We start from the raw sequence: 24287 nt of genomic DNA, 5'->3' as shown, positions 1-24287 counted from the left end.
CACAGAGCAAGGCTCCATCTCGGGAAAATAAATAAATAAATAAAAGGAGATCCTACTTAGATATTTCTACAATCCTTGTGGGATTTTAATCTTAACAAAGTGTTAATAAAATTTTGTTCCTTCAAATTCAGAAATTTTTAGTACATGATAACGGTTATAAAGCAATTATATTTTTCTAAATCTTTTAAATCTTATAAGCTCATTCCCTTGAACCAAACTCAGAATAATTAAAATTCCACCTCACACATTAGCAAAATTCAAACAGGAGAAGTAAATCATCACTCTATGTGTATAGCGTAGTTTGGTCACCTAGGAAGCGAGATAAAATAAAGATATGCTTATAAGATGAAACGTAGGCTCAGGAGCCAGGAAGAGTTGGGTTTAGATACAGGTTCTTCTTCTGGGTTACCCTGATCAAGACAATCAGTTTCCCTAAAAGTCTCACCTGAAAGTAGGAATAAAAACAACAACTCTGTAGAGTGGTTTTGAAGATAAGTGACATAAACTGAGCACCTTAGTTCAGTGTCTGGCACATGTTGACCCTCAAAATACACATCATTGCTACCTTTATCATCATAATTATCTCCTTTTTTGGTAATTATACTCTTTAATTTAAAAGCTAATATTTTTGTAAGGCCTTTGGGATGTTTTATACAACTTTGTATTATTAATTTACTTTTTTTTTGGTTTTTGTTTTTGTTTTTTTGAAGTGGAGTCTCACTCTGTCACCCAGGCTGGAGTGCAGTGGCACAATCTCGGCTCACTGTAACCTCTGCCTCCAGGGTTCAAGCGATTCTCTTGCCTCAGCCTCCTGAGTAGCTGGGATTCCAGGCATCCAGCACCATGCCCAGCTAATTTTTGTATTTTTAGTAGTGACAGGGTTTCACCAAGTTGGCCAGGCTGGTCTCGAACTCCTCACCTCAAGTGAACTGCCGGCCTCGGCCTCCCAAAGTGCTGGGATTACAGGCATGAGTCACCATGCCCAGCCTTTATTAACTTACTTTTAAACTTACTTTTAAAATATAAGATACTTCAATTAATTAGTTTTAGATAATTCTTATTTTGAAAGTACTAAATATCATCTGGACATGCAAAAATTAATGAATTTCATTAAGCTTTCTATTAATAATTCAAAAAGCTTTTAAGAATTAAAATGGTCAAAATTCTAATCATCTTATTTTATTTAAAAGAAGGGGTCTGTCTCTGTCGCCCAGGTTGAAGTATAGTGGCGCGATCATAGCTCACTGCAGTCTCGACTGCGTAGGCTGAAGCATTCCTCCCACCTCAGCCTCCTGAGTTGCTGGGATTACAGGCACAAGTGACTGTACCCAGCTCATAATAATAATTTTAAGAGCTGAATATCATAGAAGTGATCAAGGTATGAAAACCTATCTGATGGCCCACCAAAAAAATCTGGAGTAAGACACCAGGGATTCGGGACAGTGATTCAGCAACAAAGATGAAACTGTCATTTCCAGTTATACAATGGCTATGGCCAATTATAAAGGTAAGAAAACTCTGAGGCAACATAATAGATGACTCATCACTGATCAGAACTAGTACTTAAGAATGTTCAACTTTATGGTTCAAAGATTTATACACTTAGACCTATCAACAACATATTGGACCAAACTAAGCAAACCCTCAGAAAACACCCTGGCTGTTTGTAGTTTCCAGCTGACAAGCCTCACTCAACAAGTGGTTTATAGCAACAAGCATGATGTAATATACCCATAAACAAACATACAATACTCCCTAAATTAGCAATGCCCAGAGTCATTAATAATTTGAAGTTTATAGCCACGGTGGCTCATACCTGTAATGCCAGCACTTTGGGAGGCTGAAGCAGGCGGATCACCTGAGGTCAGGAGTTCGAGACGCACCTGGCCAACATGGCGAAACTTCATTCTACTAAAAATACAAAAAATTAGCCAGGCATGGTGGTGTGCACCTCTAGTCCCAGCTACTCGGGAGGCTGAGGCAGCAGAATTGCTTAAACCTGGGAGGTAGAAGTTGCAGTGAACCAAGATCATGCCACTGCACTCCAGCCTGGGCAACAGAGTGAGACTCTGTTTCAAAAAATAATAATAATAAATAATAGGCCAGGCGCAGTGGCTCATGCCTATAATCCCAGCACTTTGGGAGGCCGAGGTGGGTGGATCACAAGGTGAAGATATTAAGAACATCCTGGTCAGCATGGTGAAACCCCATCTCAACCAAAAATACAAAAATTAGCTGGGCATGGTGGCAGGCCCCTGTAGTCCCAACTACTCGGGAGGCTGAGGCAAGAGAATCACTTGAACCCGGGAGGTGGAGGTTACAGTGAGCCAAGATTGTGCCACTGCACTGCAGCCTGGCAACAGAGCGAGACTCTATCTAAAAATAAATAAATAAATAAATAATAATAGTAAATAATAATTTGAAGTTTTTCTTAATTGTATTTTTTCTATAATAAACATATATTACATATATAACTAAAATAAAATTTGTATATAAGACACCTAGTTCTCTATGCATAATCACTATCAGTAGCAGTTTAAAAAACCAAAAAAAAAAAATCAGTCCTATTATATATCCAAAGTTCTAATTAAATAAGTGTTTACACATAAGTAATAAGAAGAATAAGATATTGCTAGTTGTTTCTTCACACTGCTTACCTTATTCACTAAAAGATAGCAAAAGAGTGCTGAATTCTCCTTTCCAAGAAGTTGGAACCATAGTAATTGGGAAGGTTTTAGCTCTTTTTGTAACCATGCTTTCCCAGTTTCAGTGAGTTCTACTCCAGCCAGCTTAACCAGCAAAGTACCACATGGCTCCTCTAAAAAGGTGAGGTAGAAAAGAGTTCAGCTTTAACAGCATGTTGTAAAAGCAAATTCCAGTCATTTGGCCTCCAAAACACAAACAATTATATTATGTTTATTTATAAATACCCAGTCTCTCTAAATGTAGACCCATTTATTTCTATATTCAAGTTTTCTTTTAAAACAATACAAGTATACATAACAGAGTAATTTCAAAAACCCACTTCTTTTTTTTCTTTTTTTGTTTTTTCTTTTTCTTTTTTTTTTTTTCTTGAAACAGGGTCTCACTCTGTCACCCAGGTTGGAGTAAGGTGGCGCAATCTTGGTTCACTGCAATCTCTGCCTCCCAGGTTCAAGTGATTCTCGTGCCTCAGCCTCCTGAGTAGCTGGGATTACAGGCATGCACCATCATGCCCGGCTGATTGTTGCATTTTTAGTACAGACAGGGTCTTGTTAATGTTGGCCAAGCTGGTCTCAAACCCCTGGCTTCAAGTGATCCACCGACCTCAGCCTCCCAAAGTGCTGGGACTACAGGCATGAGCCACCGCACCCAGCCTTCAAAAATCCATTTCAGTAAGCTTCAGAACAGGAAGTGAGATTTAACTAATTTAACCTTCTTTTTTCAACCTCCCATGCTTATTTTTACACATACACACATAAAGCTATAGACCTTCAGTTTAATAATATGGGCTATTACCACCAAAAGAACCATAGAAACTGCTTTTTCACTTAACTTACTGAAGATATTATCCCTTCTCAACAAATATTGATCTACATCAACACTGTTATGCTTATACATTTTGCAAAACTGACTTCTAGACAGGATTTTATCAATTGATATTCTAAGAAGCATAATATGAAGAAGACCTATTTACCCAAACCCTTGGTAGAATTTTAACCAATGTAACTTTAATAACAAGATTTTTACTTTAGAAAAAGTTTATAACTTTCCAAAAACAGATAACAGCTGACAAAAAAAACTTGGTGTCTTAAAAAAAATTATACATTTAACATACATTAAGCTCTTACATAATGGTTGAAAATATAAAGTTAAATCCATCTATTCTCCAGGAAATAAGTAATACTTGAGTTCAAGAAGATATCCTAGAACACTGTTATAGTATTTGACAAAAAAAAAAAAATGTGTTTAGGATACAGGCTTCTTAAAACGTGTCCTAGAATTTTAGTTTGAGAAGCATCAGAAGGTATAAGCAATTGCACTCCTGCACTCCAGCCTAGGCGACAGGGCAAGAACTTATCTCAAAATAAAGAAGGCCAGGTGCAGTGCCTCATGCCTGTAATCCCAGCCCTTTGGGAGGCCGAGGACGGCGGATCACCTGAGGTCAGGAGTTCGAGATCAGTCTGGCCAACATGGTAAACCCCATCTCTACTAAAAATACAAAAATTAAGGCCAGGCGTGGTGGTTCACACCTGTAATCCCAGCACTTTGTGAGGCTGAGGTAGGTGGATCACCTGAGGTTAGGAATTCAAGACCAGCCTGACCAACATGGTGAAACCCCGTCTCTACTAAAAATACAAAATTAGCCAGGCATGGTGGCACAAGCCTGTAATTACAGCTACTTTGGAGGCTGAGGCAGGAGAATTGCTTGAACTTGGGAGGCAAAGTTTGCAGTGAGCCGAGATCATGCCATTGCACTCCAGCCTGGGCAACAAGAGCGAACCTCCCTCTCAAAAACAAACAAACAAAAAAACACAAAAATTAGCTGGGCATGGTGGTGTGTGCCTATAATCCCAGCTACTCAGGAGGCTGAGGCATGAGAATCACTTGAATCTAGGAGGCAGAGGCTGAAGTGAGCCGAGATTGTGCCACTGCACTCCAGCCTGGGCAATAGAGTGAGATCGTTTCAAAAAAAAAAAGAGAGAAGAAGAAGAAGAAAAAACAAGGTATTTGTAGAATGATCATACTTTTACAAAAACTTTGTGTTACAATAAGTAAATACACAAATTAGATTAAGGTAGTACATACAACAAAGATTAAATGATATCAAATCATTAGTACATAATGAGTTACAGAAAGCCTGAAAATTCTGAAGTCTCTCTCCAACCCTTTAATGTTGCCAACACCATCAATTCTCTTCCAGTAAAACATCCTGATAGCGGCAGGAGACAGTCAAATTCCCAGGCAGATGGGGCAGGTGCCCAGTGAAACCTGACCTTCAAACTAAAAACAGTTTAAAGCCTGAAAAACGAGCTACAAGTCTCATATAAATCCATGGACTGGAGAGAGAACCTCTTTTCTTGTTTGGTGCTCTTTCCTGTGATTGATCTCCACCCTTCACCTATTTTACATATAGCTACCCTTCCCTAATTGTTTTTGCACTGCCATGCTCATCTTTTAGTGGTGCCCTTTTTTTAGCCTTTTTTGCATACTCACAAACCAATTAGCATGCACTCACCCATTCTGAGCCTAAAAAGCCCCAAACTCAGCCACACTTTGAGACTGCCTGTCTTCGGGCAGGGGACTACCTGACTTCAGGTGGTGGGGGTGGGGTTGCACAACTCAGGTACCCTCTCTGCTGACAGCTGTTTTGTTTACTTAACAAAACTTTGCCTTGCTCACCCACCAGCGGTCAGCTAACCTCATTCTTCTTGGATGTGGGACAAGAATCGTGACCCACTGAATGGCAAGTGCAAATGAGCACAGGGTCCAGACCAAGGTACAAGCCAAGTGCAGCCCACCGGGCCAGGTGGGCAGAATACCTCCTGTGGCAAGCCCAGGGCCAAGCAAGGTCCAGACAGGGGCATCACCAGCCATGGAGGTCTCTGGCGAAGCAGAGCCAAAAAATCCTGTGTCAACCCCATAGTCTTTGAGAACAAAGTTTTTGGGACCAAAAACTTGAAGTGGATGGTCCATTAATCTAATAAAACACTAATCAACCTAAGTATTAGTATCCTAATTATTTACTTGACAAAGGTCATTGCATTCCTTTAAATTAGCAAATTCCCCATTGAGTATTTAAAATATAATGTGATCAATAAGAATTTAAAAATAAATCTTCCAGAAACAAATTACTTTTTTGAAAAGTGTTACTTTTATTTTTTATTTTTTTGAGATGCAGTTTCTTTGTCACCCAGTAGGGAGTGCAGTGGTGTAATCTTGGCTCACTACAACCTCTGCCTCAAGTGATTCTCCTGCCTCAGCTTCCTGAGTAGCTGGAATTACCAGTGCATGCCACCACACCCCGACCACCACCCCCAGCTAATTTTGTATTTTTAGTAGCAAGGCAGTTTTACCATATTTGCCAGGCTGGTCTTAAACTCCTGACCTCAAGTTATCTGCCCACCTCGGCCTCCCAAAGTGCTGGGATTACAGGCATGAACCACTGTGTATGTGTGTGTGTGTGTGTGTGTGTGTGTGTGTGTGTGTGTGTGGTATGTGGAGACATGGTTTTGCTCTGCCACCCAGGCTGGAGTGCAGTGGCATGATCATGGCTCACTGTAGCCTCAACCTCCCAGGCTCAAGCAATCCTCCCATATCAGCCTCCCAAGTAACCACGACAACAGGCACATGCCATCAGGCCCAGCTAATTTTTTTGTTTATTTGTTTGTTTTCTGAAATCAGCTCTCACTCTGTTACCCAGGCTGGAGTGCAGTGGCATGATCTTGACTCAGTGCAACCTCTGCTTCCTGGGTTCAAGCAATCTTCTCACCTCAGCCTCCCAACTATCTGGGACTACAGGCCTGCACCACCACACTCTGCTAATCTTTGTATTTTTTGTAGAGACAGGGTTTCACCATGTAGCCCAGGCTGGTCTCAAACTCCTGGACTCAAGCGATCCACCCGCTTCAGCCTCCCAAAGTGCTAGATTACAGGTATGAGCCATCGCTAATTTTTAAATTTTTTTTGTAGAGACAAGGTTTCACAATGTTGCCAGGGCTGGTCTCAAATTCTTGGGCTCAAGGGATCCTCCTGCTTCAGCCTCTCAAAGTGCTGGAAATACAGGCATAAGCCACCACCACCTGGTCTTTGATTTCTAATCTATGAATTTTTTAGTTTTGTGTTACTGTGACATGAATCCCTCTACCTTCTCAGCCCTTCAATAAATCGTTTATACAAACATCAAAAATAAATAAGTAAATAAAGCCCAATTCATAATAGATGGGATGACACAATAGGTGCTGGTTAGGAGGGGAGAACTTAAGCTCCAGTGGAGTAGGCCAAGAGTACTCTATCAAAAAGGTAGAACTTGGCCAGATGCAGTGGCTCAGCCTGTAATCTCAGCACTTTAGGAGGTAGAGGTGGGCCAGTGTCTTGAACCCAGAAGTTCAAGAAGGGCCTGGGCAACACAGCAAGATCCCATTTCTACAAAAAACAAACTTAAAACTTAGTGGACATGATGGTGCACTCCTGCAGTCCCAACTGCTTAGGAGGCTAAGGTAAGAGAATTGCTTTGGCTTAAAAGAAGGAGGCTGCAGTGAGCCGTGATCGCACCACTGCACTCCAGCCTGGGGGACAGAGCAAGACCCAGTCTCAAAATCAATCAATAAATATAAGGTGGGACTTGGGTGTTTCAAATACACAGATAAGCAGAAGGGAGTAGAGAGTGACTATGTCAAGTAAGGGAAGGATCATGATTATCTAGAAAAACTACAGACATAAGACGAAAACTGAAGCAAACCCCAACTAGGGAGTCTGTTATATTTCTGCCTCATGAGATGGGTGGGAAACTTTGTGGCTAAATATTTTTAAGGTTTTTAGAGAGATAGGACATAATACAAAAACTGATTTTTTAAAAATAACTCTAGATCTATAAAATACTATAAGTGGATTCATGACAATGTACAACTTCATGAGACACAGGAAATTGTATGACAGCAGAATCATCTACACCTATGTCAAAAACATTTTTTTTTTTTTTTTACCGTCAGGGATAAGAGAAGCTTTGAATAATTTCCTCACTAGACTGCAGGTTTTATGACTACGGTAAGTGTGTGCCCATTTTCTTTGCCGCTGTACTGAGACTGTAGCAATAGCGCAGGCATTCAGTAATAATTGGAGGAATTAAGTATTCTAAATGTTTCACCTCATAAAATGTTTAGGCTGTGCGTGTGTGTGTGCGTGTGTGTGTGTGTGTGCGCGCCTCCTCATTCATACACACCAAAAATAAGATCGCAGAAGGGATAGGTGGCACAGAATTGCCATTAGAAAGGAGTCTTAGAAATCTTATAACTCTCTTATTTGATGGTGGTGGGAACCACACACCAAAAGCAGAAACAGAACACAGCTTCACACACCAATCTGTGTTCTACTACACCATGCAGCCTCTACTACTATGTTGAGTCATTTGAACCAAACCTTCTTGGTAAGAATGACCTCCATATTTAGGACCTGGATCTTAGCCCTCCTCAGAAATAGAATAAATACCTATTTCTATTACATAAATCAAGAAGTAAAAATAGTGAAAGGAACATAAGGAGCTTTTAATTAACTATTTTAAAATGAAGACTATGCTCTAGCAACTTATCATATCATTCAAAATGGTGTTTGGGTAACAACTTTCTAGCTCTAAAACAATTTTACAGGTAAATAGGTTTCATGTCTGAAAGTGCAAAATAATCTTTTTCACATAAGCAGTTTATGTTAGTCACAAAACAGGCATTAGCACTATCATGACATTTGTAGTGGTTAGTATTTGTTGAGAGGTATAAGACATTTATCATCTGTTTCTTTAACTTCTACATGTCTATAGAACATGCAGTTCTGAACTGAGTGATGGAAAATCTGTTTTCTAGCTTTGATTTCAACATTATAGCTAGATGGCATTTAATCTCTGTAGAAAATATTAAAATAAGTGGAGGAGAAAAGTGGGAATTTAAGGAACTTCTAAGGCTCCCTTAGACTCTAAAATTCAGATTCTATGTACCAAATTACATAAACATTTTATTATTTGTTGTGGGACCCATTAATAATGAAAATCATACGGGGCAATTACAGTGCTGTGGCATTGCATGATTTCAGGAGGCAGATTTCTGTTGAATATCGCCCCTGTAGACATGCAATGCATAGCCCGGACAACCACAAGTGATGATCTGGCTGGCTAAGCTCTGATGAGGCATTACTATCAGATAGAAGAGATTTAAATTATTACAACAACTGAGAAGCTAAAGGACTTGCGAAGTGTAAATCCTACTTAGAGCTGAGATGGTCAAAAAAGGCCATCCTTGGTAATCTCTCTTCAGGGAGCAACACTCATTAAAACTGTGTAAGTTCTCTTTGGTTTACTAAAAGAATTAATCATATCAAGTATGTTTGGGGGGGAAAAAATCTTATTCCTTTACAGTTGTACGTTATTGAACAGAGTGATATTCGTTCACCTTGGGATTTTAAAAAAGAACTCCTTTCTTCATAAAATCAGAATATTAAGAAGAGCCATAAATAGAACTAAATTAATCCATTTGACAAATTTTACCAAGTCTCTATTGGCTAATAAGTATTTTTCTAGGGACTTTGAATACCAAAATGAAAAGGAAAAAATCCTTGCCCATCAGGGGCTCACAGTTCAGTGAGGAATATAAACCTAAATACATAACAATAGCAGAAAAAGGTGAATAAGTACTATAATTGCAGTGTATGTATCATAAATTGTTGTGGGGTATAGTAAAGAAAGAGGCTAATTCAGCCTGGCAGTTAAGGAGGCTTCACAAAAGAGCTAACAGTTGAGCCAGATCCTAAAGAATCAATTGATGTTCAACAGAGGCCAAGACACTCCAAGCAGAGAGCCAGGCCCAGGTTTGTGAGAATACATATAAGCAGCAGGAAGGTCTGTGTGTGCCTGGGGGCTTTGATGTGAAGCAAGGAGAAACAGGAATTGCAGCAGGAAAGTGGCATCTTATACCAAACTTGTCCAATCTGCAGCCTATGGGCCACATGCAGCCCAGGACGGCTTTGAATATGTCCCAACACAAATTTGTAAACTTTCTTAAAGCATTATGATATTGTTTTGTTTTATTTTGTTTTGTTTTTAGCTCATCAGCTATCATTAGTGTATTTAATGTGTGGCCCAAGAAAATTTTTCTTCTTCCAATGTGGCCCAGGGAAGCCAAAAGATTGGATACCCCTGTCTTACACCCTTCCTCCCTATGTCTCAAACACAGGAGTCTTGGTATGTCTTGTCAAAAGCATCATGCTCTTTCTCACCTATGCTCTTCCTAGCTAGCCTCCTCTTAATTCTTCAGGTACCTGATTAAACAACAATTCCTCAATGTGGCCTTCTCTGACTACTCTATATGTATAGATTCCATTACTGCCACTCCCAAGACCACCCAGAATTATCCTAGTATCCTCCTTTTCTTCACAGCTCTTAGGACAACTTTTCATTTGTCTGTTGTCTATCTTCCACCTAGACTGTAAGCTTCAAGGGTTAAAGGAATTTTGTTTGTTTTACCCAACATTGTACAATTAGCTTAGGTCGTAGATCATAATAGATGCTCAACATTTGTGAAATGAATGACTGAATGATTGAATAGTTGAATTTAAAAAGGAACGAAGGGGCCAGGTGTGGTGGCTCACGCCTGTAATCCCAGCACTTTTGGAGGCCAAGGCGGGAGGATCACCTGAGGTCAGGAGTCCAACACCAGCCTGGCCAACATGGAAAAAGCCCATGTCTACTAAAAATAGAAAATTAGCAGCAGGGCGCGGTGGCTCACGCCTGTAATCCCAGCACTTTGGGAGGTCGAGGTGGGCGGATCACGAGGTCAGGAGATCGAGAGCATCCTGGCTAACACAGTGAAACCCTATCTCTACTAAAAATACAAAAAACTAGCCGGGCGAGGTGGCGGGCGCCTGTAGTCCCAGCTACTCCGGAGGCTGAGGCAGGAGAATGGCGTGAACCCGGGAGACGGAGCTTGCAGCGAGCCGAGATCGCACCACTGCACTCCAGCCTAGGGGCAGAGCGAGACTCCGTCTCAAAAAAAAAAAAAAAAGAAAAAGAAAATTAGCCAGGCGTGGTGGCGCATGCCTGTAATCCCAGTTACTCGGGAGGCTGAGGCAGCAGAATTACTTGAACCTGGGAGGCGGAGGTTGCGGTGAGCCGAGACCACGCCATTGCACTCCAGCCTGGGCAACAAGACTGAAACCCTGTCTCAAAAAAAAAAAAAAGAAAAAGAAAAAGAAAAAAAAAGGAGCAAAAGAAGAAAGGAAATCCGAGCCAAATTAAGCACCTCCTTATATATAAGGCCAAAAATTGAGACTTTCTCATGGACAATGGAGAGTTATTAGGAATTAAAATGACTTTTTTTTTCTGCTATTTTATAAATAACATCTAATAAAAGAAGACCACAATAGTTATTTAATTTCATTAATCTTGTACCTTACTTACTTCTCAACGAAGCTATAATAGGTAAAGTAATAGGTATATGTTCAATTTCTAAACCATTCTCAGTTATTCGGCGTAATCGTCCACGTAGTTTAACATTTCTTCTTATAAATTCTACTGGAATATCTGAAGAGCTTGTAAATTTTGATGTCTATGGATTTACAAGGAGAAAAATATAACCACTTATTATTGTCATTTCAAAATTTAAAATGTCAAATTATCAAAACATTTCACAATTAGACATAACCATCAACATTTTAAAATTTAGTTCCTAATTTTATATTACTTTAATATGATTTAATCAAACGTGTTTATGGAAACATTATTTACAAATCCTTATTCACTATTTTCAAGCCACTACATAAAGAACATTAAACAGACTCCTAACTTCGAAAAGCTTATAACCTCAAAATATGACACAATTCATCAAAAGACATTGAGTATCCATCTGTGCCTGGCACCACACAAATCTGGTTAAACAGTCTCCAGCTTATTCCACATAAGTACAATCTACTCATGCATATACTGATGGGAAAACTTAAACAAAGAACAAAGCTCAGTCAAATTAAATTAGAAACTTAACCAACGAGATTTTTTTTCTTATTTTTTTATCTTGTAGGAGAAAAGGCACATTTAAAAAAGAAAAAAGAAAAAAAGGCCAACATTAGGAATGTACTACAATCCCTAACACTTAGGTGATATCTTGGGATCAATCAACATTTTATGCCTACTTTTTTCCACATTGACAATACTACAAGCTTTGTTCATAATTATGGCTAGTTAAGAGGCTCACATAACAGAAGGAAAAGCCAGGCATGATGGCTTATGCCTATAATTCCAGCACTTTGGGAGGCTTAGTTGGAGGGTTACTTGAGGCCAGAAGTTTTGAGACCAGCCTGGGCAACATAGCGAGACACCATCTCCAGAAAAAAATGTAAAAATCAGCTGAGCATGGTAACATAGAACAGGAGGGTCACTTGAGCCCAGGAGTTTAAGGTTACAGAGAGCCATGATAGTGCCACTAAACTCCAGCCTGGGTGACAGAGCGAGAACCTGACTCTGTCAAAAAATAAATAAATAAATTAGTACCCAACTTCCTATGACAGTAAAGTTGAACTGAAGATTTTTATAGCCAAGAATAATGTAGGAGACAAACCCAGAATGTGGAATATACTACAGAATAAATCACTTCGTTTTCCCAACAAAACAATGGCATTGGGAAAAAAGGGTGGGAAGGTATTACAAAATAAATGAGATTTAAGAAATATAACATATAAAATATATAGACTATTTGAATAGATCATCTATTTTTAAAAATCATAGTGACAATCAAGATCTTCTGACTATAGACTGGGTATTAGATGATTCTAAGAGATTATTGTTAATTTTATTAGGTATGATAATATTAAAAGACAAACTAACATTACAGATCTGTTTTTCTAGACAGGGCTTCGCTCTGTGGCCCAGGCTGACTGTAGCCTCAACCTCCTGGGCTCAAGTAATCCTCCTGCCAAAGCCCCCCAAGTAGGACTACAGGTGTGCACCACTACACCGGGTTAATTTTTAAATTTTTTGTAGAGATGGTGTCTTCACTTGTCGCCCAGGCTGATCTCAAATTCCTGGGCTCAAACAATCCTCCTGCCTCAAACAATCCTGCTGCCTCATGAATTCTGATGTCATAAACTAGGAAGTACATATCATCACCTTCTTGCCAAAATGCTTAGGCTGAATCTCGCAAGGAAAGAAACAAATTCAGATTATGGAACATATTAAAAGACAACTGGCTTGGACTCTAAAACTGTCAGCATCATGAAAGACAAAAATTGTTTTTAAGTAGGACTAATGGCTGGACATGGTGGTTCATATCTGTAATTCCAGCACTTTGGGAGGCCGAGGGAGACGGATCACGAGGTCAATAGATGGAGACCATCCTGGCCAATATGGTGAAACCCCATCTCTACTAAAAATACAAAAATTAGCTGGGTGTGGTGGTGCGTACCTGTAGTCCCAGCTACTCAGGAGGCTGAGGCAGGGGAATCGCTTGAACTTGGGAGTTGGAGGTTGCAGTGAGCTGAGATAGTGCCACTGCACTCCAGCCTGGCGATAGAGCGAGACTACGTCTCAAAAAAAAAGGAGTAATATTCTAGATTAAAGGAGTCTAATGAGACATAACAACTAAATATAATGCATGATCCTTGACTGAATGTTGGATTGGGAAAAAAACAATAAAGGACATTTTTTAGAAAATACATCTGAATATGAACTTTATTGTATGTAAGATTGCTGCAGAAATGTTAAATGTATTAGATGTGCTAATATTAATGTGGGTATGTAGGAGAACATCCTTGCTCTTAGAAAGCACACTATGAAGTATTTATGGATGATGTCTCATGATGTCTGCAACTTGCTTTGAATTGGTTTCACAAAGGGAGAGAGAATACAACTGTAGCAAAATGTTAACAACTGGTGAATCTAGGTGAAAATCTAGGTGAAAGGAAAATGAATTTGACAAAATTTTTTAGGAGAAAAAGTTGGGAGGAAAAAGCTTCTGGATCTACTTTCAATATTCATTCAAGGATGTGAAATATGCAGAATATAAACAAAAGAGAGGAGAAATGCTAAATCAAACCACAAAGAATTTGAATCACGGGACAAAGTTGCTTATGACAAGTTTATGGGAAGAACAGAGAAATACAGATTAAATATCCACGTAGTCAGATGGTTCCCAACATGGTTTAGTGAAAACACTAAGGGAATACCAACGAATTAATCAATGTCAATGGAAAGCTGTACTCTAGGAACTCTGAGTTCTATGGAACTCTGACCTCCAGTTTAATATGATCACGAATGACTTGAAAGATAGCATAAGGAACAAACATCAGGATGGCTGGTTGTTTGGAAGGATATGACTGCTGGAAGTCAGGATAGGATAAGTATTCAAAAAGATTCTGACAACCAAAATCATGAACTAAATTGTAAAGACTCTTCATGTACTCCCCAAAACTAATGAAGGATGGGAGAGAACAAATTAGTATCTATAGTGCTTATATGGGAGATATTTAGAGATTTTAGGGAACTATGAACTCAAAATGAGTAAAAGTATAACACTGCTGCTAAAAACACACACACAAAAACAGAAAAAGTGCAACCTGGTCTCCTCATCACCAAAAAAAAAAAAAGATCAACCTAAGGTAACATTTTTAGGAACAAAATCTAGAGCAAGAGAAGTGAGGGACAGATTGTCCTAAAGCAGGCCGTAAGGAGAATATATTGCACTACTCTGGAGATTTTTTTTTTTTTTTTTTTTTAAAGACAGAGTCTCGCTCTGTTGCCCAGGCTGCAGTGCAGTGGCGTGATCTTGGCTCACTATAATCTCTGTCTCCCGGGTTCAAGCAATTCTCCTGCTGCAGCCTCCTGAGTAGCTGGGATTACAGCCATGCATCATCACACCCAGCTGGTCTCAAACTCCTGACCTCAGGTGAGCCGCCTGTCTCAGCCTCCCAAAATGCTGGAATTATAGGAGTGAGCCACCATGCCTGGCCATGAGACCGTATTTCATAAACGGCTTTAACAAACTGGAACAAAGCCAGAAGAAAAGAAAAAAAAAATAGTAAGGCGCCTGGAAACCATATCGCCCAGGAAAACTAACAGTACTTTGCCCAGGGAAAGAAAGAGTTACAAGAAGTAGAATGGCCATGAAAGATGTCTTCAACTACTAAAAGTGCATCCCTTTTCATTCTGGTGTGTTTTCTTACAATATACGTAAGAAGGTCAAAGAGTGCCTTAATGTTTAGAGTTTTATAAATTATTAAGAAGCTGAGGGAGGAAACCGAAAGAGCATCAATGTTCCTGCTCTCAAGGAGCTCATGTGAGAAAGATCCCATTGCATCCATTTATTTTACATCCCACAACAACAGAAAGCTCAAAGCTGTGCTTCTGTAACACAGCAGGGACTATTTGAAAGATGAACAAAAAATATACATAAAACAACCAGAATATAACTGTACAGAAATACATGAATAGGTTCAAGATAAAGCATATATCAAAGGGGACAAAAAGGGATAGATCCAAAGGCTAAGAACAGATAAGGAGGTTGTCTTCACAGGAAGTAAATCCTGCGCTTGTGACAAACACAACCTACTCTCTAGGAGAGGCAGAAAGATGCTGCTGCTACAAGGATGCTGTGTCTAAGCTTCAGACGGTGAAGAAGATGTCCTAAAGGCAAAAAGACAAATGCTAGAAGCATCCTGGTAAAGACAAAGAAAATATGGGTTTCAAATTCAAGACATAAATTTGAAATCCAGCTGTGCCACTTACTAGCTGGATGATCTTGTGAAAATTGTTTACCTCCTTTAAGTATCTACTTCCTCATCTACAAAAATCAACCTTGATCAAAAGATTATTATAAGCATTAAATGAAATGATGGTTATAAAGTGCTGGCACAATGCCAAACTCAATAATCTTTTTTATTTCTTAAATATAAAATTGGCAATTATCAACCAGTAACTGAAGAAATATAAGAACTTGATAAATAATCTCTCAGAGGGAAGAAAATCAGCAATACAAAAAGGACACTGAAGCATGACTAACACAACATCCATTGCTAAATCCCTTCTCCCTTGCCACCATGAATTTTAGGGATGGGAAAGCTAAATGGTCACTCTCCCCAAGTCCTTTCCAGCTAGAGGTGGCTATGTGACAGAGGATGTAAACAAAAGTCTGCTGAAGGCTTCTAGGAAAAACGCTTTCCTGACAAAAGGAAAAGTTGTGGTTGGTACTGTCCTTTTCCTCCATTTCCTGCCTTGATCATGAATATGATACTTGGAGCTACAAAAGGCATCCTATGCAATGAGAAAAGGCCAAAAAATAACATGGACCTAAGCCCTTATGTCACTGAGGCCGGGAACCTCCGCCAGCAGCCTACCTCTAGACTTCTTATGACTTGAGAAAAATAAACCCCTTACATGGTGAAGCTGCTGTTGCTTGGGGTTTCTCTTACTTGCAGCCAAACTCATCTGTAATACAACAGAAGTTTTTGTTTGTTTGTTTTTGTTTTAATCACTTAATGTTTCAATGTTCTCTTCCTACTTGCTCTTCTCATCACTAGTAAGTCACCATTACTTGAAAATAGCTGGCCGGGGCTGGGCGCGGTGGCTCACACCTATAATCCCAGCACTTTGGGAGGCCAAGGCAGGCAGATCACAAGATCAGGAGATCGAGACCATCCTGGCTAACATGGTGAAATTCCATCTCTACTAAAAATACAAAAAATTAGCCGGGTATGGTGGCACACATCTGTAGTCCCAGCTACTTGGGGGGCTGAGGCAGGAGAATCGCTTGAACCTGGGAGGCGGAGTTTGCAGTCAGCCGAAATTGCACCACTGCACTTCAGCCTGGGCGACAGAGTGAGACTCCATTTAAAAAAAAAAAAAAAAAAAAAGTGGGCCAGGTGCGGTGGCTCATGCCTGTAATCACAGTACTTTGGGAGGCTGAGGCAGGCAGATGATGAGGTCAGGAGATCAAGACCATCCTGGCTAACATGGTGAAAACCCGTCTCTACTAAAAATACAAAAAAATTAGCCATGTGTGGTTGCACATGCCTGTAGTCCCAGCTACTCAGGAGGCTGAGGAAGGAGAACTGCTTGAACCCAGGAGCCAGAGGTTGCAGTGAGCCAACATGGCAAAACCCCATCTCTACTAAAAATACAAAATTAGCCAGGTGTGCTGGTGGGCACATGTAATCCCAGCTACTCAGCAGGCTGAGCCGAGATCATGTCAACACACTCCAGCCTGGGCAACAGAGGAAAACTCTGCCTGAAAAAAAAAAAAAAAAAAAAAAAATCAAGATAAATTATTGAGTCTGTGGAACAGAAAGATAAAAAGATTGAAGAAAAGTGAACAGGGCCTAAAGAATCTATGGAACACCTAAATGAACCAACACGTGCACCAGAGGAGTCCCAGAAGAAGAGAAAGAAGGGGGAAAGAGACTATTTGAAAAAAAAAAAAAAAAAAAAAAACTACGACTGAAAACTTCCCAAGTTTGATGAAACAGACAGATACAAACATCCAAAAAGCTCAACAAGTCACATAAAAGGATCCTTAATAAGATTATCAGCAGATCTCTCATCAGAAACTTTGGAGGCTATAAAGTAGTGGACTGGTATCTTCAAAATGCTAAAAGCAAAAAAACTATAAACCAAGAATATCATACCCAGCAAAACTGACCTTCAGAAGTGAAGAATTCAAGACATTTCCAGATAAATACAAGCTGAAAAAGTTTGTTACCACATACTTGCCCTGCAAGAAATGCTAAAATGAGTGCTACATGTTGCAATGAAAGGACACTAGACAGTAACTTGAAGCCATATGAAGAAATAAAGATCTTGGTAAAAGTAAATACATGAGCAATTATAAACATAATATTATTGTAACAACAGTTTGTGACTCCACTTTTTGTTTCCTACATAATTTAAGAGACTACAGGTTGAGCATCCCTAATCCAAAAATCTGAAATCTGAACTGCTCCAAAATCTGAAACTTTTTGAGTGCCAACCTAACACCAAAAGTGGAAAATTCTGCACCTGAAAAATAGAAAAATCTGCCATTATTTGTTATTGATCTTGTTTAACAGTCAATACAGGTATCCTGACCTGATGATGCTACTGTTCTGCTCAGTTAAATGTTTTTGGTCCCAAGCATCCTGGATAAGGGATACTCAACCCATTCTACTTTTTTTGTTTGTTTGTTTTTGTTTTTTGAGGTAGAGTCTCATTCTGTCACCCAGGCTGGAGTGCAATGGCACAGTCTCAGCTCACTGAAACCTCCGTCTCCTGGGTTCAAGCAGTTCTCCTGCCTCAGCCTCCTGAGTAGCTGGGATTACAGGCATATGCCACCACATCCAGCTAATTTTTGTATTTTTAGTAGACACAGGTTTTTGCCATGCTGGCCAGGCTGGTCTTGAACTCCTGACCTCAGGTGATCCACCCACCTCAGCCACTCAAAGGGTTGGGATTACAGGCGTGAGCCACTGCACCCAGGAAACTTCTACTATGTTGTTGTTTTTTGTGTGTGTGTGCGTGTGTGTGTGACGGAGTGTCGCTCTGTCGCCCAGGCTGGAGTGCAGCGGCACGATCTCGGCTCACTGAAATTTCTGCTTCCCGGGTTCAAGGAATTCTCTGCCTCAGCTTACTGAGTAGCTGGAACTATAGGCACACGACGCCACTCCCGGCTAAGTTTTTGTATTTTAGTAGAGACGGAGTTTCACTGTGTTGCCGAGGCTGGTCTCAAACTCCTGAGCTCAGGCAATCTGCCCGCCTTGGCCTCCCAAAGTGCTAGCATTACAGGCATGAGCCACCTCACCCAGCCTGTACTACATTTTTAAAAGAGACAATAATTAGTTTAAAACTTAGTATTATTGTAACTTTGGTTTGTAAGTCCATATTTTGTTTTCTACATAATTTTAAAGACTTGGATATTTTAAAAATGATTAGTTTATGTTTCTCTTGGGGTTTTGTTTGTTTGTTTGTTTTTAAGACAGAGTTTCACTCTTGTTGCTCAGGCTGGAGTGCAATGGTGCAGTCTCGGCTCACCACAACCTCCACCTCCTGGGTTCAAGCGATTCTCCTGCCTCAGCCTCCCAAGTAGCTGGGATTACAGGCATGTGCCACCAGGCCCGGCTAATTTTGTATTTTTAGTAGAGACGGGTTTATTCATGTTGGTCAGGCTGGTCACGAACTTCCAACCTCAGGTGATCCTCCCGCCTTGGCCTCCCAAAGTGTTAGGATTACAGGCATAAGCCACCGCGCCTGGCCTAGTTTATGTTTTTTTATATCCACAATGTACAAAGATGCAATGTTGTGACATCTAGAACTGAAAGGAGTGGGAATGATGTTCAAAAGGAATAGTTTTTGTATTTTATTGAGGTTAAGTTGGTATGAATTTAATTTAGAGTGTTATAAGTTTAGGATGTTAATAGTAACCTAGAACAAATAGTTACACAATACACAGAAAAGGAAATAATATAAAATTAAAACACTTCGGCCGGGCTGGTGGCTCACGTCTGTAATCCCAGCACTTTGGCAGACCAAGGCAGATGGATCACTTGAGGCCAGGAGTTCGAGATCAGCCTGGCCAACATGGTGAAACCCTGTCTCTACTAATAAAACAAAAATCAGCCAAGCGTGGCAGTGAGTGCCTGTAATCCCACCTACTTGGGAGGCTGAGGCAGGAGAACCGCCTGAACCGGGAGGTGGAGGTTGCAGTGAGCCGAGATGGCACCATTGCACTCCAGCCTGGGCGAGAAAGACTCTCTCAAAAAAACAAAAATAAATAAAATAAAATAAAATAAAGAAATTCTACAAAATACAAAAGAACACAGTAATGCAGGAAATTAGGGACAAAAAAACCTATAAGACACATAGAAAACAGATGGCAAAATTACAGAAGTCCGTCCTTACCATGTAATTACTTTAAATGGTAATGAATTAAAATCTCCAATAAAAAGTGAGAGATCAGCATAATTTATTTAAAAACTATTCAACCATATGCAGTCTACAAGGGATACACTTTAAATCCAAACAAATAGGTTGAAAGTGAAAGGATAGAAAAAACTGTTCCATGCAAATAATAACCAAACAAGATCAGGAGTACCTAAACCAATATCAGAAAAACTAGAGTTTAAATCAAAAAAAGTTACAACAGAAAAAAATAGGACATTATTTATTAATAAAATATTCAAAAAAGCAAGAAGGCATAATAATTATAAATGTTTATGTACCAAATAACAGACCAGCAAAAATGGTGAGAGTTGAAGGAAGAAATAGATAATTTTGCAATAACAGAGACAACACCCCACTCTCATAATGAATAGAACAGCCAGACAGAAGATAAGTAAGGAAAAAGAGGACTTAAATAATAAAATAAATCACTTAGATCTAACAAACATATAGAGTACTCCACCCAATGACAACAGAATATATATTATTCTCAAATGTACATGGAACATTCGCCAAGACAGACCATTTGTTAGGCCACAAATTGAGTCTTAGTAAATTATAAAAGATAGATGTCATACAAAGTATCTTCTCTGAACACAACAGGATGAAGTTATAAATAAATAACAGAAGAAAAAATTTGCCCATCTGTGAAAATTAAATGCACTCAAACAGCCAATATATCAAAAAACAATCACAAGGAAAATTTATAAATGCTTAACTAAGAAAGAAAAAGAAAGAAAAAGAAAAATAGGCCAGATGTAGTGGCTTATGCCTATAATCCCAGCACTTTGGGAGGTATAGGTGGGCAGATCACTTGAGCTCAGGAGTTTGAGACAATCCTGGGCAACATGCCAAAACCCTGTCTACTAAAAAAATATAAAACATTAGCCAGGTGTGGTGGCACACACCTGTAGTCCTAGCTACTCAGGAGGCTGAGGTGGCAGAATCGCCTGAGACAGAGAAGTCAATACTGCAGTGAGCCATGGTAGTGCCACTGCACTCCAGCCTGTCTCAGAAAGGAAAAGGGAAAGGACAGGAAAAAGAAAGGAAAAGGAAAGGAAAAAGGGAAGGGGAAAGGGAAGGGGAAGGGAAGGGAAAGAAAGGGAGAAGGAAAGATTGATCTCAAATCAAAAACCGAACTATATAATTTAAGGAAATGGGGGAGAAAGGCCACACTAAACCCAAAGCTAGCAGAAGAAAGGAAATACTAAATATGAGAGTACAGACAGGAAAGAGAAAAACAATAGAGAAAAATTAATGAAACCAAAAGTTGGTTCTTCAAAAAGAACAATAAAACTGAAAAATCTTTAGCTAAATGGACTTAAAAAAGAGAGAAAGGACTAAAATTCCTAAGTCAGAAATAAAAGAGAGGACATTAGTACAAATTCTACAGAAATGAAAAGAACTATAAAAGACTACTATGAACCACTGTACACTAACAAATTGGATAACATAGAAGAAATGGATAAACTTGTAGAAACAAAAAACCAGGCCAGGAAACACAGTGGCTCACATCTGTAATCCCAGCATTTTGGGAGGCTGAGGCAGGCGGATCATCTGAGGTCAGGAGTTTGAGACCAACCTGGCCAACGTGGCGAAACCCTGTCTCTACTAAAAACAAAAAAAAATTAGCTGCACATGGTGGTGGGCACCTGTAATCCCAACTACTTGGGAGGCTGAGGCAGGAGGATCACTTGAACCTGGGAGGCAGAGGTTGCAGTGAGCTGAGATCGTGCCACTGCACTCCAGCCTGGGGAACAGAGCAAGACTCTGTCTCCAAAAAAAAAAAAAAAAAAAAAAAAAAAAAAAAACCTTCCAGGATGGAATCGTGAAGAAAGTAAAAATCCAAGTAGACCTAAAACTACTAAGGAAGTTAAATCATTAATCAAAAATCTCCCAACATAAGGAAGCCCTGGATCTGACAACATCACTGGTCAATTCTACCACAGATTTAAAAGGGGACTAACACCAATCCTTCTCAAACTTTTCCCAAAAATTAAAGAGGAGAGAATACTTCTTAACTCAGTCTATGAGGCCAGTGTTACCCTGATACAAAGCCAGACAAAGATACTGCAAGAAAACTATAGACCAATATCCATTATAAACATTGATGAAGAAATTCTCTACCAAATCACAGAAAAGCAAATTCAGTCACTCTTTTCTTTCTTGAAACAGGGTCTCACTGTTACCCAGGCTGGAGTGTGGTGGCTTGATCACGGCTCACTGTAGCCTTGACCTGCTGGGCTCAATCGATCCTCCCACCTCAGCCTCCTGAGCAGCTGAGACCACAGGTATGCTCCACTATGCGCACTTAATTTTTTTTTTTTTTTTGAGACAGAGTCTCACTCTGTCACCCAGGCTGGAGTGCAGTGACATGATCTGCCTCCAAGGTTCAAGCAATTCTCCTGCCTCAGCCTCCCAAGTAGCTGCGACAACAGGCGCACACCACCATGCCTGGCTAATTTTTTTTTTTTGAGACAGAGTCTCGCTCTGTCGCCCAGGCTGGAGTGCAGTGGCCGGATCTCAGCTCACTGCAAGCTCCATCTCCCGGGTTTACGCCATTCTTCTGCCTCAGCCTCCCGAGTAGCTGGGACTACAGGGCCCACCACCTCGCCCGGCTAGTTTTTTGTATTTTTTAGTAGAGACAGGGTTTCACCGTGTGAGCCAGGATGGTCTCGATCTCCTGACCTCGTGATCTGCCCGTCTCGGCCTCCCAAAGTGCTGGGATTACAGGCTTGAGCCACTGCGCCCGGCCACCTGGCTAAGTTTTTGTATTTTAGTAGAGATGGGGTTTCACTGTGTTGCCAAGGCTGGTCTTGAACTCCTGAGCTCAGGCAATCTGCCTGCCTCAGCCTCCCAAAGTGCTAGGATCCCAGGCATGAGCCACTGTGCCCAGCCAGCCGTATGCCCAGCTAATTTGTTTTATCTATCTATTTTTTTTTTTTTTTGTAGAGATGGGGGTCTCTTTATGTTGCCCAAGCTGGTCTTGAACTCCTGGGTTCAAGCGATCCTCCCACCTCAGCCTCCCAAAGTGCTGGGATTACAAGTTTAAGCCACCACACCCAGTCTTTCAGCCACATATTTAAAGGCTTATACATTATAACCTAGTGGGATTTATTCCTGAAATGCAAGAATGATCCAACATATAAAAATCAACCAGTATAATACACTGCATTAATAGAATAAATTACAAAAACACATGTTTACCTCAACTGATATAGAAAAAAACCTTTGTTATCCTTCATGATAACACTTAACAAACTAAGAATAGAAGGCAACTACTTCAACATACTAAGGTCACATATTTAAAAAACCATATTCAGCTGGGTGCGGTGGCTCACGCCTGTAATCCTAGCACTTTGGGAGGCCAAGGCAGGTGGATCATGAGGTCAAGAGATTGAGACCATCCTGGCCAACATGGTGAAACCCTGTCTCTACTAAAAATACAAAAATTAGCCGGGCGTGGTGGCACATGCCTACAATCCCAGCTACTCAGGAGGCTGAGGCAGGAGAATCGCTTGAACCCAGGACGCGGAGGTTGCAGTAAGCCGAGATCGCAGCCACTGCATTCCAGCCTGGGCAACAGAGTGAGACTCCATCAAGAGAAAAAAAAGAAAAGAAAAAAGAAAAAACCATAGTGAACATTATACTCAATGATCAAAAACTGAAAGCTTTTCCTCTAAGATTAGGAACAAGCCCAGGATGTCCATTCTCACCACTTCTATTCAACAGAGTATTACTGGATGTCTTAGCCAGAGCACCAGAGCACATAGACAAGAGAAAAAATAAAAGGCATCTAAAATAGAATAGAAGAATTTAAATACCTCTATTCACAGATTATATGATCTTATATGTAGAAAACTCTTTAGAAAAACTATTAGAACACACAAATTCAACCAAGTAAAAGAATACAAAGTCAACACACAAAAACCAGTTGCATTTCTAACATGAACAACAAACAATCTGAAAAGGACATTATGAAAGCAATTCCATTTATAATAGCATCACAAAGAATAAAATAATTAGGAATTAACCAAGACAGTGAAAGACGCGTACAATAAAACTACAAAACATTGCTAAAAGAAATTCGAGAAGACATAAATGAAAAGACATCCCACGTTTATGGACTGGAAAACTTAATATTGTTTAAATGTCAATATTACACAAAGTTATCTATAGATTCAATACAATCCCTATCAAAATCCCAATGACTTTTTTTTTTTTTTTCAGAACTAGGAAAATCCATCCTCAAATTCATGTGGAATCACAAGGGATCTCACATAGCCAAAATAATTTTGAGAAAGAAGAACAAAATTCGAAGACTCACACTTTCTGATTTCAAAACATATTTAGAAGCTACAGTAATCAAAACAGGGTAGTACTGGCATAAAGATAGACATACAGATCAATGGAACAGAGAGGCCAGGAATAAATGCTCACATATACAATTAAATGATTTTCAACAAGGGTGTCAACACCACTCAATTGGGAAAAGACAGGCTTTTCAAAAATGGTGCTGGGAGGCTGGGCCTGTAATCCCAACACTTTGGGAGGCCAAGGTGGGTGGATCACTTGAGACCAGGTGTTTGACACCAGCCTGGCCAACACAGTGAAACCCCATCTGTACCAAAAAATACAAACATCAGCCAAATGT

General features: G+C 39.9%; 1 protein-coding gene across 1 annotated transcript in view; it reads right to left on the bottom strand.

The window, feature by feature from the left end:
• The window catches only part of CUNH3orf33 (chromosome unknown C3orf33 homolog), a 49888-nt gene that overhangs the window by 2209 nt on the left and 23392 nt on the right, over nucleotides 1-24287 (bottom strand). The window contains exons 3-4 of the mRNA XM_033203525.1: nucleotides 11141-11288; nucleotides 2658-2818 (exon numbers count right to left, since the gene is read on the bottom strand). Coding sequence (XP_033059416.1) covers nucleotides 2658-2818; nucleotides 11141-11288 — 309 coding nt within the window. The remainder of the gene's footprint in view (nucleotides 1-2657; nucleotides 2819-11140; nucleotides 11289-24287) is intronic.

Source organism: Trachypithecus francoisi, unplaced genomic scaffold, assembly GCF_009764315.1.
Source record: "Trachypithecus francoisi isolate TF-2019V2 unplaced genomic scaffold, Tfra_2.0 Lachesis_group0, whole genome shotgun sequence".
NCBI classification, from domain to species: domain Eukaryota; kingdom Metazoa; phylum Chordata; class Mammalia; order Primates; family Cercopithecidae; genus Trachypithecus; species Trachypithecus francoisi.
The sequence above is the reverse complement of the archived record's forward strand: the minus strand, read 5'-3'. Positions and strand labels throughout refer to the sequence as shown.